Consider the following 17,984-nt stretch of genomic DNA (forward strand, 5'->3'; position numbering starts at 1 on the left):
GCCCGGTCCCACGATTCATCTTTAGTTGGCACCTCCAAGACCTTGCTCGCTCTGGCCCATAGACCTGAAAGCTTTCCCACTCACCTATACGGTGCAACATCCTGTCTGATTTGCCAGAAGGTTCCCTGTGTCTTGCATGTGGGGAGGACTAACATCAATTTCAGGAACGAGGAGGCCTGAATGCATGCTCGTAGAATGAATGACCAAAGAAATGAATGGAGGGCTCCCTTCTGGCTGTACTGAGGCTTTGGAAGTGACTTTCTGAGGCATCAGTTTCCTTCCCATCCCTCCGCTGCCCCCACAAATGGGAAAAGAACATTACTTTTGTATTAAAACAAACATGAATATATTATGGCATGGAATACAGAACTCATGCATTTTGGATGAAACGGGAGACATCAAAGAAATGTTGCCCTTGGTGGGGAGCTGTTTACTCTCCGGCACGAGGCAAACCCCTTGTCAAGGACCTCCATCCCATCCAATCGGAGGCTGCCTTCATCTCTGCAGCCTCAGGCTCTTCAGACCACGCTCTGCGCACTGGAGGGCTGATGTGTTGGCAAAAGGGGCAGAGGACCCAGATGAAAAAGAAGGACTGGGGGCAGGTGAAGTCCAGGATTTACACATGTCGATGCCTTTTCATCCGTACAACAGAGCCCTTTTCATGAGTTCAAGCCCAGTGCAGGGCATGATCCATAATCCTCACAACAATCTTATCACAGATAAAAAATCTAACACTTGGGGACAGAGGACTGTGTATCCCAGGGCACAGATCCAGTAAAGGATAGGGAGCGGATGTGAACCCAAGTTCCAGGAAACTCCAGAGCCTGTTATTGCCACACAAGCCCCCCTCCCTAAGATGTGGCTCCACTCTTTCTTGCTGTGTGACACTGTGTAGGTCGCTTCACTTCTCTGGGCTTCAGTTCCCACGTGTGTCATTGGTTAAAGGCTTATTTTGAGGATTACATGAACTGTGCAGGTGAAGAGCCTGTTTTGGTGTTCCGGACACAGTAGGGCCTCAACATCCACTCACTGCTGAGTTTTAGGGACACACAAGCACACTGACCTAGGTGGGGTCCCTGCCCAGCCCCAACTGATTGCCCACCCAATAACAATTCAAACCGCTAACACTTAATGTGCCTCGGTTTCCCCATCTGTAAAATGGGGATAATAACAACCACTTCAGAGGCTGATGTAAGGTTTTTTTTTTTTAATTAATTTTTCTTGTAGTTGCTAATGTGGTTAGTTTCTGCTAAACAGCAAAGGGAATCAGCTATTGTTTACATCTATGCCCTTGTTGTAAGGATTAAATCCATTAGCATTTTTATAAAGTGAGTGTCTGACTCCAAGTACGTGCTTATAAAAATGTTTCCTTTTTATTTATTTATTTAGTGGTAATTGAAGTGAAATTCACATAACATAAAATTAACCATTTTAAAGTCAAGGGCATTGAGTACAGTCACCAAGTTGTGCGACCACCATGTCTATTTAGTCCCACACATTTTCATCCTCCCACTAAGCAGTCACTCCCCCATCCCCCAGGCCCTGGCAACCACCAATCTGCCTTCTGTCTCTATGGATTTGCCTATTCTGGATATTTCACATAAATGGAATAATAGAATATGTGGTCTTTGGGGACATGCTTTTTTCACTCAGCATAATGTTTTTGAGGTTCGTCCATATTGTAGCATATTATCAGATTTCATTCCTTTTTATAGAGTTGTTTCTTTAATGAAACATCTCACAGAATCCCTAGCACAACCTGGGAAGCAGCCACTGTCACCCTCCTCTTCTTCAGATGAAGAAACTGAGGCACGGACCGGGTGGGACTTGCCCAGGCCCCCTGCCAGGCAACCCACCATGCAGCAGGGCTGGCAGGCTGGGGGCGGGGTGCCTCCCAAGGCCACCAGCGCATATTGAAGGAGACAGCCGTGGAATTACAAATCTGGGGAGATTTAAGGAGAGTGGAAATGTTCTGGCACTTGCAGGATTGTGGAAGTTGAGCAGGTTTCCCCAGTGGAATTCCCGCCTCCTCTTCCCACACATCTAGGCCACAGGGGATGAAAGGGCTTGGGAGTGAGAAGCCAAGTGTGGGGACGTGCAGGGAGCCAGGGATGGGATGAAGGCTGATGGCTGTGCAGGCACCATTTCTTTTCATGCTCACCTGCACATCCTGCAAAGCTGGTGGGGTGAGCCACCCACTGCACTGATGGCTAGTGAGGCTCAGAGAGGTTGGCGGGGGAGGAGGGGCCAGGATTTGAGCCCGAGTGTCTGAGCTCACAGTCCAGTCCCTTCATGCTTGTCACAGATTGCAGGGGGTGTGGATGGAGGAAGCACAGGAAAGTTGCATCAGCCACAGAAGGAGAGGTTACCCCCAGAGAGAAGCTTCCCCAGATCCACCAAGAAGGGGAAAAAAGTCTGGAAGTGCCCAGAGTGGAGAGAGGGAGGCTAGGACCAGGCAGGGCAGAGCAAGAGAGTGGCAGAGATGGGGGCACACGGAAGCCAGGTGCAGAGATCAACAGGAGGGAAACTGAGGCAGCACGCCCAGGGACGCCTCGGAGCAGAGCTGCTGGGGATGCCCAGAAGGCAGGGGCAGAGAGCAGAGTGGCTATGCTGCCCCCTCCTCCACCCTCTCTCCGCCAGGGCTGGCCCAGTCAAACCCAGCTCCCCTTGGGACCCAGTTCCTGCCCCCACCCCAGTCCCTGCTACTCCTGCCCAACTGTGTCTGAGAAATCCAAGACTGCAGCAGTAAACACATGGGCTCTGCAGTCAAGCTGATCTGGATTTGAAACCCAACTGTACTTCCCAGAGGTCAGCCAAACTCTGAACCCCAGTTTCCTCATCTGTAAAATGGATATTGTGGGGACTCGAGGGGAATCACACATACCTGTAAATGTCTGGCACACGGTAGGCTCCACAGAGCATTATCCTGGCGGCTGCTATTCATGCTGACTCTCTGGGGGGCGGGGGTCTTGCTGCAGCCCCTCCTCCCAAAGGCTCCCACCTCCTTTTCCCTCACCTAGAAGACTGGCCTTTAGGGAAGGCTTTTAAGCCCAATGACTATTCTAGAAGCAAATACGCCCTAGCTGAAAGGCTTCTGCCCTGCCCCAGGGCCTTTGCACTTACTGTTCTCACTGCCTGGGAGGGGATTTAATAGAAAGCAGCAGAGCTGGGATGGGGTTGGAAGCACCCAGTGCCTACGTGGAGTTCAGTGACCACTGCTGCGGTCTCTGGGGGACATGAAGAGAGCTGATGAGTCTCAGGGCCCCTGTCCCCAGAGCCCCGCCATCAGCCAGCCTGCCCACCGCCTCCCTCTCGTCTGCCTGCCTGAGACCATTAGCATGCCTTTGTTTTGAGCACTGTTTCCACGACCATGTGCTCTGGCCGCCAGGCCTCCATTAGGGACCCTTTCCTGGGGCCGATGACAGGCTGCAAACAGCTCCCCAGCGAGCCAGCTGTAATTGCTGCCGCCTCTAAGGTCGGAAATGGTTTTTTTAAAACCTCACAAAGCAAAACAGACACCCTGCCGCCTGCTTTCTCCCTCCCCACCCTCAGCCGGGAACCAAGCCTGAGGTTTCTGAGAAAGGGGGGAGCAGTTAAGATTCCCCTCAGCCCAAGAGACACCCTTAACATGCCAGGCTGGGGGAAAACAAAGTCTGGGGCTCCGATCCCTCACTCTGAACTCGGAGTGAGGCCCCGGACATCTCTCTAAGCTCCCCACCCCTGTTTCCTCCTGGGCAAGACGAGCGTGTTGATGGGATCTGGGGTGCCTGCTGGGGTGACCGTGATGGAGCTCTGACAGGAGGTCATGGGCCTCTCCATGAAGCAGAGAGAACCGCAAGGCAGGAGGGGAAGGAAGAGAGCCTGCCAAGGGGAGAAAATCACTCAGGAAAAGGTTCTGAGGAGGAAGGAGCGCGTGTGTTCAAGAAAGGAAGCCAGCATACTTCTACACACGCGCGTGCGCACGCGCACACACACACACACACACACACACACACCCCAGACACCCGTCTCTCGTCTCCCTTCGAGCCCATGTTCCCATCAATCCCTCGGCACTTAAAAACCAGCCCCCGCAGCCTGTGAGCCCAGAAACTCAGCCCCTCTCCCCACAAACAGCCTCTCCTCCTCCTTTAGGCCCTCCAGCCTCCAAGGCCTATTTAAGGCCCCTACTTCAACCCGCAGGGCCAGCCACGCCCTGCACCTTCACCACTCAGAGATCCTCCAGGCCTGCCCCTGCCCGGGGGATCAAAACCAACCCTCCCCAGCCTAGTCTCAGCCTGCTTTTCTGGGTATGCCCGCAGGCCCCTCCAAATGAAGCCCCTGCCAGACCCAGACAGTTGGGCAGGGCTCCCTGTCGACAACCAGAGCCTCCTCTCAGCCCCAGCGGTCCCTGGACGCAGGCAGAGAAGGCGCCCACCGCCCCCAGGAGGTCTTCCCTGACTGCACCAGGACACAGCAACCACTCTCTCTGGGAACCCCCTACACCGAGACCTCCCTCCTCTGTGGCTCACCTGCCCTGTTTCTGGGGCTCTCACCTCTGGTTGAATGTCCTCCATTGTATCTCCCTAAACTCACCCCCGCGGACACTCACCAAGGACCTGCCAGGGAAAGGGAATGAAGCTTCTTCCGAGGCCACCTCAGGTCACAACACAGAACAGTCCCCGGGGGTAGGGGAAGGACTCCAGAGCCTGGCTCTGCTTCACGCCAGCCCTGTGTGCTGGGGCCAGCCTGGAACCTCAGTTACCCCCCACCCCCTCCCGGTGGCAGGAAGGCTGCTTCCCCCAAGGACCACAAGTGGGCTTTGGGGGCCCTCAACAAGACCCCAAACACTGGACCAAATCATGTGGTATTTTTCTGAGGAAACAACCCAGTTTTCATCAAGCAGTCCAAGTCTCAAGAGGATCGTGACCTCCAAAAAATTAGGAACCATTAGTCCAGACCAGGTCCACTCCCCTCACAGCTTCTCCGTGTGCTCATTCACTCGTTCATTCAACCGGCATTTCCTGGGTGCCTGCTCTGTGTGGGTGTCACTGTGATACACAGAATCCGTGCACGCGTAAGCCTGAAGAGAGGTGTGTGTGTGTGTGTGTGTGTGTGTGTGTGCAGAGAGACTGAGGGAAAGGGCAGACCGGTGGGAGAAATGAGAAGAGGGAGGAAGGAGATGGAGCGGACACAGGGAAAGGGACAAAGAAAGATGGAGAGAGATCAAAAGACGGAGACAGAGATGGACAGAGACAAACCCATAGAAAGAGATTCAGAGGAAGAGAAGCAGGGGAGCATGTGGCACCGATGGGCACTGCCAGCCCCTAATTGATAGCTCTGAGCAAGGCCCCCCTCCTGGCTCCAGCTCTAACCTTCCAGATGCTCCCAGAGCCTCCACACCTCACGTCCCAAGGGCACCTGCCTCGAGGGGGCTGGGGAGGCCGGACCTGATGCAAAGGCAGAGGGCACCTGCCTGGCCCCCTTAGGCCAGTCTGATAAAGGACCACCCAGGCCCCTTCCTCCCCACTGCCGCAGCTCCTCCAGTCACACGTGAGCAAATACCCGAGCATTCACTCCAGACTCAGGCTCAGACAAAAACAGCAGCCCCCCGTAGAATCCAGGCAGGTATGACCCTACTCCCACCGCTCCCCACTGATGATGCCAGACTTGGATCCAGGACCCTAGACTCTCAGCCCTGGGTTCTTTCAGCCAGACTGGGCCTTCTCAGCCTTTTGGCATCACAGACCTTCAGAGAATCCCATGAATCCAGGGCGTGCTGCGGAACCAAACACCGGCCCACAAGCCCAGCTGGTTTGGCAACCAGCAGAGGACGGATGAGCGGGTTAAGAGCTGCAAGCTGGGCTCGGGCCTGGCTCAGCCACCCAACATCTGCGTGTCCTCAGGCAAGTCGCATCGCCGCCCACCCCCGCAAGCCTCAGTGTCCTCGTCTGTAAAATGGGAGTGCCCTCCGCACAGAACAGGCGAGGATGGGATGAGAGGGGGTGGGGAAGCGGCAGGCACAGAGAAAATCCCCTGTGAGCCCTGGCTGGTGTTTCGGTTCAGAGGTAGAAGGCCGCTGAGAGCTAAGCGCCAGGTGCCAGATGGAATAGCAGGCCACCATCGGCTCCATCCTCACCTGTTGACTGGAGGACAAAGGACAGCACTTAGGAGGATACAGATGGAGGTGTTCCAGATGCTTAGAGCTTAGGCGAACTCGGCGCTGTTCAGGTGGGAAAATGAGGCCCAGAGAGGGGCCAGGACCTGCCAAGCCACCCAGAAGCTGGAGGCAGGGGGAGGGTGGATGAAAACCCAGGTTTGACTCTCTACCCCAATTCTGGCATTTTAAGTGGGAGCGGAAATGATAAAGGAATCTCTACCCCAACCCCTTAACACTGGGAGCAGCGAAGGCCCCCACCCCCACTGTGTCCGTAGCATGGGACCAGGCCTCCTCAGTGTTGGGAGCCCTGCCCAACTCAGCCCTTGTCCCAGCCCCAACACTAAACTGCTGGGTGACACATCTCATTAACACCCACTGTCTTCTGGCTTCTGCCCACCTCACCGGTCTTTGCTCATTTGGGAAAGAAGGCAGGCTTCTCCTCTGTGATACCCCCAGCTAATAACTAGTCCAGCTTGCATACCTCCTGTGATGGGGAGCTCACTCTTGGTACCTTCACTGCTCCAGGAGGGAGTGCCCTTCTCCAGGCTGAACGTCATTCCTGCTCCTTAACTCATCACAATTTACACTCACATATATTTTACAAGTTTAGTTGTCTGAGCAAGAGCCCTATCTATCTTCCTCACTGGTATGTAAAAGAGCCTGCTCCACAGTAGGTTCTCAACTATTGAGATATTTGTTGAATGAAGGAAGGAATGAATAAATTATCTTGCAGCCCCTGTTAGGCCAGCAGTTCCCAGTGTGAGGAATAGGAGTATGAGGTGGGAGGGGGTGGGCTGCAGGCCAGCACCCCCCAAGTATGGTGATCCACACACACGAATGTGTCTGTGTACCACCCGTACTATTACGTCCATCTCGCTTTTCTATAAACGAACTCACTATGTTTTAATATCCCTGTTAGGCTCATTCTAAGCAATCATATCTGTGAAATCGCAGTTTTGATGTGCTGGTTATATTTTTCCAATCCACATTAAAATAAATGCATAACTATTAAAATGTAAGAGGTCTGTCTGTGTTCTGCCTAAAACCATCTCTCAGGTAGGACCCAATCTTGCTGAGAGGGGTCTTCTTGAAGAAGGGGATGGTGGAGCTGAGTCCTCTGCTGGCTTCAAGGAAGGGGAGGGGACACAGCAGTGAACAGGGGGACCTGGAGCAGCAGCAGCCCCTCTGCCCACCCCCCGCCCCACCTCCCTTCTCCACAGCAGCAGGTACCAGAGCGATCCTGGGGTCACCAGCTGGTAAAGGAGTGGATTTATCCCCCTAGCGAGACTATGGCCCTTTTTTCCACTGGAAGAATCCCACTGGGGGCTGGGAGAAGAGGTTACATCCTGGGACCCTGTTACCCTCAGGGCTGAAGCAACTCATATGCACCCCAAGGGGCTGGGCCTAGGGGTCTACCCACTGCAAGAGGGGATCAGCCTTACTCACCCCAGATGCCCATGTCGTGATCAGTAAGGATGAGGAGGGGGTTCAGGTTTTGTGATTTTTCTACTAATAACATGGATTTCTTATGAATTTAAAATTATGTGAATGTTTAAAATGACACTGACTTGGCATGAACAGAAGTTTAAATTCAGACCTTAGACTTCTACCGTGCCACCCACTCCGTCACTCCTTGCCGTCTCCCTGGGCTGGGCATTGTGGTGGGTACCAGGACACGAGGGACTCTGACCCGCTCCCACCGTGGTGCCCCGGTCATTACAGTGGGGGTGGTGAGAGTGCCCAGATGCCAGTCCCCATGTGCCCAGCTGGCCCCAAACTCCCTTGGGGCTGAGACACCCTTCCCATAATGCCCTCAACAGCTGGTTCAGTCCCTGAAGTCCAAGGTCAGGGCCGAGCACCAGGAGGTGGGCTTGCTTCACGTCCCCTTTCCCTTCTTTCTGACACCCACCTCTTCCAAGGGCACCGATGTCACTGTTCACACCACGTATCCAGTCTCCTTACCCATCTGATTTTCTCAACCTATGACAGAAGCTAGGAAGTCACCACGGCAGGTTCTGGTCTGGGGGTGGCCAGGTCCACTGCTCGGGTGTGGAATGTAGAGGTCGTCTTCACAGGGCCAAGGGCCTCTCCCTCCTCTCTGGGACATAACAGCATTGGGAATGTGGGCCCCATCTGGGCTCCTATACTTGCTAGGTGCATGACCTTGGGCAAGCCCTTTTAACCTCCTGGAATCTCAGGTTCCTCATGAATACGGTCGGGCCAGGGGAAGTCCCCTCCCCTTAGGATTCTTATGAGGATCAAATGAGACAATGCCATTTAAAACCCTGACATGACAATATACATTTGCTTCCAAATAATTCTCACTCTCTCTTTTTTAAAAATATTTATTTATTTGGCTATGCCAGGTCTGAGTTGTGGCACGCGAACCCTTGGTTGCAGCATGTGGGATCTAGTTCCCTGACTGAGGACTGAACTCAGGCCCTCTGCATTGGGAGCTCAGAATCTTAACCACTGGACCACCAAGGAAGTCCCCCTACTCTCTTTTCGTGCAGAGGTGGGTCTGGTGATCCTGAAAGCCAAGCACTAACCTCCCAGGCCACCTGGGCGCATGATCTCTTGCCCGAGGCCTTGGTTTTCCCCTTTGTGAAATGGGTAGGAGATGGTTCCAAAGGCCCTGCTGGCTTGGCCTGAGCCCCAAGTGATTCATTTATTCCACACGCTCCATCTCCTGCCCTGGTGGGTGGCGAGGACCACTCTCCCCGCACCCCAGACCCTGCCCACGTACTTGTCACCAAGAGACTTCCCCCAACACACCTGCTGTCATGGTGGCAGCTACTTGAATTCCCAGTCCTGCTGGCCGCCTGCGGCTCCCCTTGCTTGGGGAAAAGGCTGAGGGAACCGCTGATAGGCAAGGTGTCAAAAGCAATTGGTGTGAAGGACTTGGGGAAAACTGCTTGCGAGGGCCAATTCCCCACAGGAGGCTGGGAAACCCTCAGCCCAGGGCGGAGTGTTTACGGGCGTAATTGATAGAATAATCACCAACACCCGAGACAACGGGTGAACACATTTTTAACATCATAACCTTCGGAAGACAGCACTCAATTTTCTCCATCTCCCAACCACCAAACTAGCCAGCTTATTGATGGGGAGATACCAATAGTTCAGGAAGGAACGCAAGAAAGCCAGGGTCATTTTTCAGTGCACGGGCTGTTTGCCAAATGGCCTGGTGGCCCCCACCCCCTCCCCCAGCATCCCGCTGCACTCTCCTGGCAACAGAGAAAACCTCAGGACAGGGAATCACTCAATGGATAAAGGCCCGGCCAAGCCAGGATCCTTGTCTGCATTGGGGTGTATTAATAATTGAAGGTGCTGGCCTAGGGGTGTGTGTGTATGTGTGTGTGTGCGTGTGTGTGTGTGTGTGGCAGGGCAAGGGCGGGAGGATGGATGTTTGCTGCAGTGAAGGGCTTCCTGGGGCTCCTCTGAGGGTCCATATACCCTTTCCAGTCGGGACCTCTTCCTTGCTGGCAATCCAGCAGTCCTCAGCACCAGGCAATTTCCCATCCATACATGTCTCTTCAGGTTGGGTGAATACTTAATACAGTGACTCCGAGACTCTGGGCCTGGGGAGCGTATTAAAATGCAGATTCCAGGGTCCTCTCAACAATCATTTTGGCCAATGGATCTGCATTTTAACAAACTCCCTGGGTGCCGGCAACGCAGGAGATCCACAAAGATCCTCGTTAAAGATCCTGCCTCCTGGGGACTTCTCTGGTGGTCCAGTGGTTAGGACTCTGTGCTTTCCCTGTAGGGGACATGGGTTCGATCTCTGGTCAGAGAACTAAGACCCTGTGTGTGGTGCGGCCAAAAAAAAAAAAAAAAATCCTGCCTTCCAGACCCCTACTGTGAAAAGATCTAGGAAGAGTCCTGGAGAAGAAGTCTAATCCAGCTTCCTGCTTCTAACTTGCACATGGCCTCAGCAAGATCTCATCACCTTTCACCTTTCTGAGCTGCTGGTTCCTCTTTGTGGAACCCACTGCTTTCCCAGTTGTCCGGGGAGCTGGAAGGGAGTCCCTGGGGTAGGGACGGGCAGGGGAAGGAGTTCCATCACAAGACTGGCCAAGCCTGCCTCACAGCTGTACTGGAGGAGGCAGGTCTGGAACTGCCAGACACACTTTCATTGTAGGCTTGCCTTCCCAGCTCTCTGCACAGACTCAGTGACCTTGAGCAAGTCACTGGCCCTCTCTAACCTTTGTTTCCTCCTACGTTGGATGTCAGCCTTAGTGAGTAAACACTGGTCAGGGGTTTGGAAGCACCTATCACACAGTAGGAAATTCATAAATGTAAGCTCCCTGTTCTCCCACCTGAGCTGTGCTCAGGGCAATGATCTAACCCTATCTGATCAGAAAAAATTAAATTAGCTGCCATTCATTGAATACCTACCGACTATCACCATCCTTACCTCCTGCTTCCGGATGTCTCCCTAAGAGACAGGTACCACTCCCTCCCCATCACTCCTCATGCTTTTAAGAACCCCTCTGCGAAGTGGACTGAGTGGAGGCAGCCGGGAGGTGGGAAGTGCAACCGATGTCCTTGTGGACCCATCCGACCATGGGCTTTCCCTGGGACAAACCCCGGGGCGAGCAGGTGGAAGGCGTTAGCCTGGTGGATGGGCTGGGCTGGGCTGGACTGAAACTGAGCTGGGGAGCAGCCACCAATCGGCTGGGGTCAGTGGACTCCTCCCCGGGAGCGGCCCCCTTCCAGTCTCCCACCCCCACCCAAGGCACAGAGACACCTCCCTAAGCCAGCCACATTTCCTGAATCAGCTGAGGACACGCAGAGCCCAGGAATAATGGAACGATCGGGCTCCAATCTGCTAAACAGCAATTTCTGGGCTTTTTCAGCACACACAGCTTTTATCAAATTGGTATTCTCCTCCTGAACACAAACGGCTTATTAGACATGACCCACTTATCCGCCGCGTCTCACTATCATTAATAACAGTTTCTTTTTGTGATTAAGTGAGTGGCTCCGAGCCCTTCCTGTGGTGTTAGGCGTCTGGCCCGGCAGAGGGGCAGCGGTGGGGGCTCCTTGGCATCAACTACTTGGTGACTTTGAACCTGGTAGTATTGGGAGCCGGCAGTCTGGACCCTGCAGAGCGGTCCAGCCTCCTCGCTTCTTGAGGGACAGAAAGAGCCCTAGAGGGGTGACTCACTTGCCCAGAACTGCACGGTGGGTCAGCAAGAGAAGCCAGGCTCCCCTGCAGCCAGTGCTGTGTCCTTCCCATGCAACCCCTCCTCTGGGCCCTTGCTGGACCTCCCCAGGGTGCAGTGGGGGCAATACAGCCAGCGGGGCAGAGCTGTGCCCTAAGCACGCCTGGCACCAGGGGGCAGGCAGAGACTGCCACACAGGGGCAAACCCTGTTTCCTGATGAGGGGGCCACCTCGGGGCCTCAGGAATGACAGAGTGGCACCCACAGCCTGGGGGTCTGTGTCTGCACCCACAGCTCCAGGAATGGGATGATGGTAAACCTCAGAGCCCCACTCCTTGTATCTCTTGGGACCGAAAATTCAGGAAAGCCCTTCCTTGGAACACACTCCTAGTGTGAGTTCCAACTGTGCCAAGGATCTGAGCGGAGCCAGGAGGGGAGCGGGAGGAGGAATCCCTAGTTTCCCTTGAATGGGAGGGAACCTGACAGGGAGATGAATGTCCTGGAAAAAGTGCTGTCTTTCAGACTCTGGGGCCAGTGTCGGTTCAACCACTCACTCACTGTGTGACCCTGGGCGAGTCCCTTTACCTCTGAGCCTTGGTTTTCCCATCTGTATACCAAAGATCAAAATAGCTCTTCCCCTCTTTTAGCACTGCTCCAGCCAGGTCGGTAGAAATTAGATAAGGGATAAGAAAGGTGTGCAAATGGTGCACAGAGTGGTTACTATTTAACCTGGTCAGGAAGAAGGGTGTAGGGAGTCATCGTTCCTCAAAGGCAGAGACCCCGAGAAGGGCTAACTCTCCCAAGCAATTCCAACTCGCCCCAGTAAAGCCTTCTCTGATCTCCTACCAACAAACCCTTACTCTTTTCCATCAGAATAAATTACCCAGTTCTCTGCCCTTTGTGCAAACCTGTCCCCAGTCCTGGGCATACACTGCCCAGCATGGGTGCTGCAGCCTCCCCTACCAGCTTGGAAACCCTTGTAGGGAAGAGATGGATGGATGAAGCGTTTCCATTTTCATCTATGCCCTGGTCCTCATACAGGAAGGAGTCCACCTCATGGAGGCAGGGGGAGCCCCTGCAGCTGCCGGCCTCAGACAATCCAACTCTACCGCCAACTTGGGCTCCTCTGGGGCTGGAAGGAGCTTTTGACACTCTGGCAGCCAGTGCTGGGAATGCTCACTTGCTCCCCAGCTCCCACGGTGGCTGAGTTGAGAGGTCCCACCTTTCAGTCCTCCGGGGTCAAAGATGAGGATGAGAGGCGACCCTACAGAAGGATTCCAGTGGGCTTCCTGCCCACCCCTAGAAGCAGACAAAAGCTCCAGACTTCCCTCTTCCCCTTTCACGCCTCCGACTGGAAGCAGCAATGCCAACTATTCCAGCGTCTTCGAGGGGCTCCCACCAAGCCAAGATGCCACCCACCTGATGGGGTGGCTGCAGCCCAGGCTACCAGTTCTCAAGAAGCGGGCTCGTCTGTCCCCCAGGACCTTTCCCAGTGGGGCAGGTGTGGAGAGGGAAGGGACAAGGACAGCTACAGGGTTAAACCCACAAAGGGGAAAGGCAGATGGGCAGAGAGGGGTGGGTGAGCAAAGTGTGTTCACAAGTGTGTGTATTTTGCCAGTGTGTCTGCAGGAAGGCAGGCAGGCAGGCAAGAGTTGTGCTCTGGGGTGCCAGCTGGCAGGGTGTGAATCCTCCGGCCGCGCCTGCTGTGTGTGTAGCGGGCACAGAAGTGAGGGCGATCCGAGAAGGTGTCTGGAGATGTGTGAGGGTAGGAGTTGTGTGAGAAAGCAGCGAGTGTGGTTGTGTGTCTGTGACTGGTCGTGGAGGTGTATGTATCCGCGCGAGTGTAGAGGGTGGGAAAGGAGCCCTCCGCGAGAGTGGCATGGGGGTGGCACCCGGGGTGCACCCTCGTCCGCAGGAGTGGCCAGGGAGCCAGGGCCGGTCCGCAGACCCGGCAGGGGGCGCCCCCACCTCGGACTCCCGCCACCGGCGCCGCGGGTTCGAATCCGGGGACAGCCAAGTCGGAGCCGCGCTGCCCAGGGTGGGGTTTGGTGGGGAAGTCCGCGGGGGCGGCGACCCAACTCACCGTGGCCGGAGATGTGATTGTCCCAGGGCGCGTGGCCGGCGGGCCGCGTGGCGCCGCCGAGTTGCAGGAAAAGTGCCAGGTAGTGGAGGGCGCCCAGCGCCACGGCGAGCGGGGCCCCCATGGTGCGCGCTCGGGCCGGAGGGGGCGCCGCCGCCTCACATCGGGGCTCAGAAGACCGCAGACCTCGCGCCCTCCGGCCCCTGCCCGGTGCGGCCTGGCTGCCCGGCTGCGGCTGCTGCCCCTTCGCCCGCGGAACCCGCTCGGGCCCCGGTTCCGGCCCCCACCCGGCTCCGGCCCAGCCCCGGCTGCGGGAAGAGAGCGCACGCCCAGCCGGCCGCCTCCGACTGCGGGACTCTTCCCTTCCGCGGAAGGCCACTCCGCTCGGTGCCGCTGCGCCGCACCCCCTCCCTCCCGCTTCCCCCGCCCGCCCAGAGGCGGCGGCGGCGGCGGCGGAGGGATCTGCCGCTTGATTTATCATCAAAGTTTTGCCCAGGCTGGGATTTTTAAAGCGGTACCCTCAACTTCTCCCCGCCCGAGAGCTCAAGTCCTGGCGAGATGGGGCTGAGGAAGCCACCCCAGGGACCCGGTTCCTGCCAAGCGTAACACTACTGGTTTCAGGAACTGAAATGCTCTCCAGTGGGATAAAGAGGAAAACCAATTGACCAGACCCAGCGCGCTCAAGAGAGACTCCTCAACTTTGCTAGCTGGGCGGTGCCGAGGTCAGAGAGGCAGGTGGGGGTGGGTGGGTGGATGGAGGTGAGAGGGAGGTGGGAAGAAAACCTGGGCTGAGGCACTGGAGACCTGGTTAGACCTGCCTGCTGCAGGATCGTGTCCGAGTGTCTACCCCAGGCTGAGTTTCAAGGTCTTCATCTGAGAAGTGGGAATAAATAGCTGCCTTCAGGGATCCTGGTGAGGATTACAAAATCGTGTGTGTAAAGCGCTAAGCATAAATGCCGCCCTCGTGGTAGAAGCTCAGTAGTTATTACTGATGTTGCCCCCCTCTCTGGGACTCAATTTTCATGTCCGTGTAGTGGGTGTAAGTTAAGCAGGCCAGTTGCTGGGTTTCCTTCTAGCTTAGAGAGGCTGGGCCTTGTGCAGTGGATTGGATCGCCCCCTTCTGGATTGTAGGGCTCCCTCCCTTGGACAGAGGGGCCTAGAGGTTGTGGTGAACGAAGCCACTTTCGTTTCCAGGAGCAGGAATCCTAGGAGATCCTCCGATTCCTCCTCTGACTGTTTTACTGGGGCTGTTGAGACAGACCTCCAGAACAGACATAAGGCGGACCTGTGGCTTCATTTAAAAGAAGACTAAGCACGTTAAATCAGAGACGGAGCTTCTCCGAGGACCTCAGCGAGTCTGGGGCCACGTTCCTGCCTCCCGGGCAGGATCTCTCCTACTCTGATCCCTTGTGATTCATCAGGCATCGTTCCGGGCACAGCCCTACCCGCCGCGGTTTCAGCACCTCGGAGGAGGACAGCGTCCACCCCGGCACCCATCTTTTCAACCTCACCCACCGCACCTCTTCGGACTCTTAGATGGGAGGGTTCAGCACCATGGACAGACCTTCTGATCGCCTCCCTCGCCCCCGCCGAATGGGAATCAGAGCTAGAGAAGGCCCACAGCCCTCTCCAGACCACACACAGGTGGATCCAGCATTGTGGACATCACCCCAACTTTGAGAATAAGGTTAGAGCCCGAGGGACAGCTTTCCTCCTCGCCCCCGTCTTTAATTTGTTCTCTCATACCCCTTTCCAATAATATGGCGGACAACACACCCGTTGGGGCCTGTGTTCTCCAGCAACAATACAGTTTATTCGAAACCATGGACAGCACCCTGAAGGGTCGCTCACTTACGAATCCTGCTTCTACACAACTGACAGCACTAACAGGACCGGTGGCGCGGCGCTGCCTTCAGCACCGCGGACAAACCCCGTCCTCATCCAGCTCCTTCCCGTCCATATTCTCTGGAGTAAGGGCCTTTTTTTTTTTTTTTGGCCTGATTAACTTACTTATCATCTCCCTCCCACGCAGAGGTAGTATTTATTTAGGCTATCCTGGAATGGCCCGGCGTTTTGGACCCTATGAAAGCGTTTCCTAGTTCATTAATTCACTTCACCCTCCCTCCCAGTGAAATGATTTCCATTACCCCCGTTATAAAGATGGAGAATCTTTTATTGTTTGGCTGCACTGGGTCTTAGCTGTGGCAGACGGGACTTTTGATCTTCATTGCAGTTGTGGCATGTGGAATCTTTAGTTGCTGGCATGTAGGTCTAGTTCACTGACCAGAGATCAAACCGTTGCCCCCCTGCATTTGGAGTGTGAAGTCTTAGCCACTGGACCACCAGGGAAGTCCTGAAGCTGAGAATCTTCAAGATCACATAGCAGCTGGTGCTATGACTGAAACCCAGGACTCTTTCAATCCCAGCCTGAAGCCTCTCCAGAGAATAGAATGCCAGAAATGGGGCCCAAACCTAGGGGTTTCTCCTCTTAAATCTCAAATTGGAAGGTAGCAGGCAGAGGCAAGGGCACAGGGAGAGAGAGGAGAGAAGAAAGGAGAGAAAGCAAGAGACTCTACTTTCAGACTGCAGAGGAACGAGGTCAGAGTGGGACAGCAGCCCTGCCCTCACCCACTGACTGACCTGCAGGCACCCTTTCTTCTCATAGTCTGTGCTTAGTCACTTAGTCATGTCCGACTCTTCACAACTCCATGGACAGGCCCCTCTGTCTATGGAGAGTCTCTGGGACGGGGTTAGATCTCGTAACCCTGGAAGTTCCTTCAAGGATAGATTTCCAGGGATTAAATGAGTTTGAAGAGGCTGTTGCTGTAATGGTCCTGCTCAAAAGCCTCCAATAGCCTTGTCTGTTAGAGAAATCTGACATCTCTGGTTTGCATTCGAGGTCCCAGCCTACCTCCTGATCCAGGCACCATCCCCCCTCCATGTTCTCTCCCTGAACCCACACTAGCTTCATCGGGTCCTTACCATTCCCTGTGTTTTCCCTCTACATGCATGCCTTCCCCTCTCTCTAGCTGAGTCTTCCATTGGCCAAGGTCCCATCTGAATCCCTCACAGGAAGACATGCCTGCTGCCTTCTCCCAGTCGCTGAGCCTCTGTTGGTCCATTACTATTTACCCAGTGTTGTGCCACAAGTTTACTTATCCGACTTAATTCTCTGAACTACCAAGACATATAGGGTAGAATAGTGTGATTTTAAGTGTGGAATCTAGTTTTGAATCCTGCCACCCACCCACTAGCTGTGTGACCTTAGATAAGTTACTTAGCCTTTCTGTGCCTGAGCTTCCTTATCTGTAAAATAAAGATAAGAATGCCTCCATCACCAGGTTATCATAAGGATTAAATGACTTGCTCCATGGAAAGCACTTAGAACGCTGCCTGAAGAAAGTGGACGTGGAAGTAAAAGTGTGAGTTGCTCAGTCACGCCAGACTCTATTCAACCCATGGACTGTAGCCCTCCAGGTTCTTCATGGGGTTTTCCAGGTAAGAATACTGGAATGGATTGCCACTCCTTTCTGCAGGGGATCTTCCTGACCCAGGAATCAAACTTGAGTATCCTACATTGCAGACAGATTACAGTCTGAGCCACCAGGGAAGCCCAGAACACTGCCTGTTATTGTTCAGTTGCTCAGTCGTGTCCAACTCTTTGTCACTCCATGGACTGTAGCCCACCAGGCTTCTCCATCCATGGGACTCTCCAGGCAAGAACACCGGAGTGGGTTGCCATTTCCTTCTCCAATGTATGAAAGTGAAAAGCGAAAGGGAAGTCGCTCAGTCGTGTCTGACTCTTTGCGACCCCATGGACTACAGCCTACCAGGCTCCTCTGTTCATGAGATTTTTCCAGGCAAGAGTACTGGAGTGGGTTGCCATTGCCTTCTCTGACATAGCCATATACATGCTGGCTATTATTATTATTTATACGTAAGTAAACAGGTGTTCAGAGAGGTTAAATATCTTCTCCAATGTCTCACAAGACAATTGCAGAGTGTGGTGTTTTGATTCCAGAACTGATGCTCCTGGCATAATACCTAAGCACATCTAGCTCAATCCATCCAGCTTAAGAAACTAAGACCCAGAGATGATGAATGAATTCCTCAGAGTCACACAGCCAACCATGGCAGAACTAGATCCAGGACTTCTGTCTGTCAGCTCAGGGCTCTCCCACAATGCCATACTGTCCTGTCTGCATTTTCTGCAGCACCTAAACTGTACTTTCAGTTTATAAATCATGTTTACACCCATGCTCTCATATAATTTATGCCACAACCCCTGAGGCCACTATTATTACCTTCCTTCTCATTAAAAAATATTTATCTATTCATTTGGCTGTGTTAGGTCTTCGTTGCAGCACATGGAATCTTTGTCGCATCATGTAGGATTTTTTTTTTTTTTTCAGCGCATGCACTCTCTAGTTGTGGCACTCAGGCTCGAGAGTACAGGCTCAATAGTTGTGGTGTGTGGGCTTAGTTGCACCATGTAGGATCTTAGTTCCCCCACCAGAGATTGAACCCAAATTCCCTGCACTCCTAGGTGGATTCTTAACCACTGGACCACCAGGGAAATCCCTTCCTTCTTTTACAGA

General features: G+C 54.2%; 1 protein-coding gene across 1 annotated transcript in view; it reads right to left on the reverse strand.

Moving 5' to 3' along the window:
* Positions 1-13,751, reverse strand: part of VSTM2L (V-set and transmembrane domain containing 2 like) — a 38,560-nt gene extending 24,809 nt beyond the window's left edge. Inside the window, exon 1 of the mRNA XM_055425647.2 lies at positions 13,390-13,751. Coding sequence (XP_055281622.1) covers positions 13,390-13,510 — 121 coding nt within the window. The 5' untranslated portion in view covers positions 13,511-13,751. The remainder of the gene's footprint in view (positions 1-13,389) is intronic.
* Between the last annotated feature and the right edge of the window lie 4,233 nt (positions 13,752-17,984).

This window comes from Moschus berezovskii, chromosome 15 (assembly GCF_049115385.1).
Source record: "Moschus berezovskii isolate FMDL1 chromosome 15, NW_MosBer_1.0, whole genome shotgun sequence".
NCBI lineage: Eukaryota > Metazoa > Chordata > Mammalia > Artiodactyla > Moschidae > Moschus > Moschus berezovskii.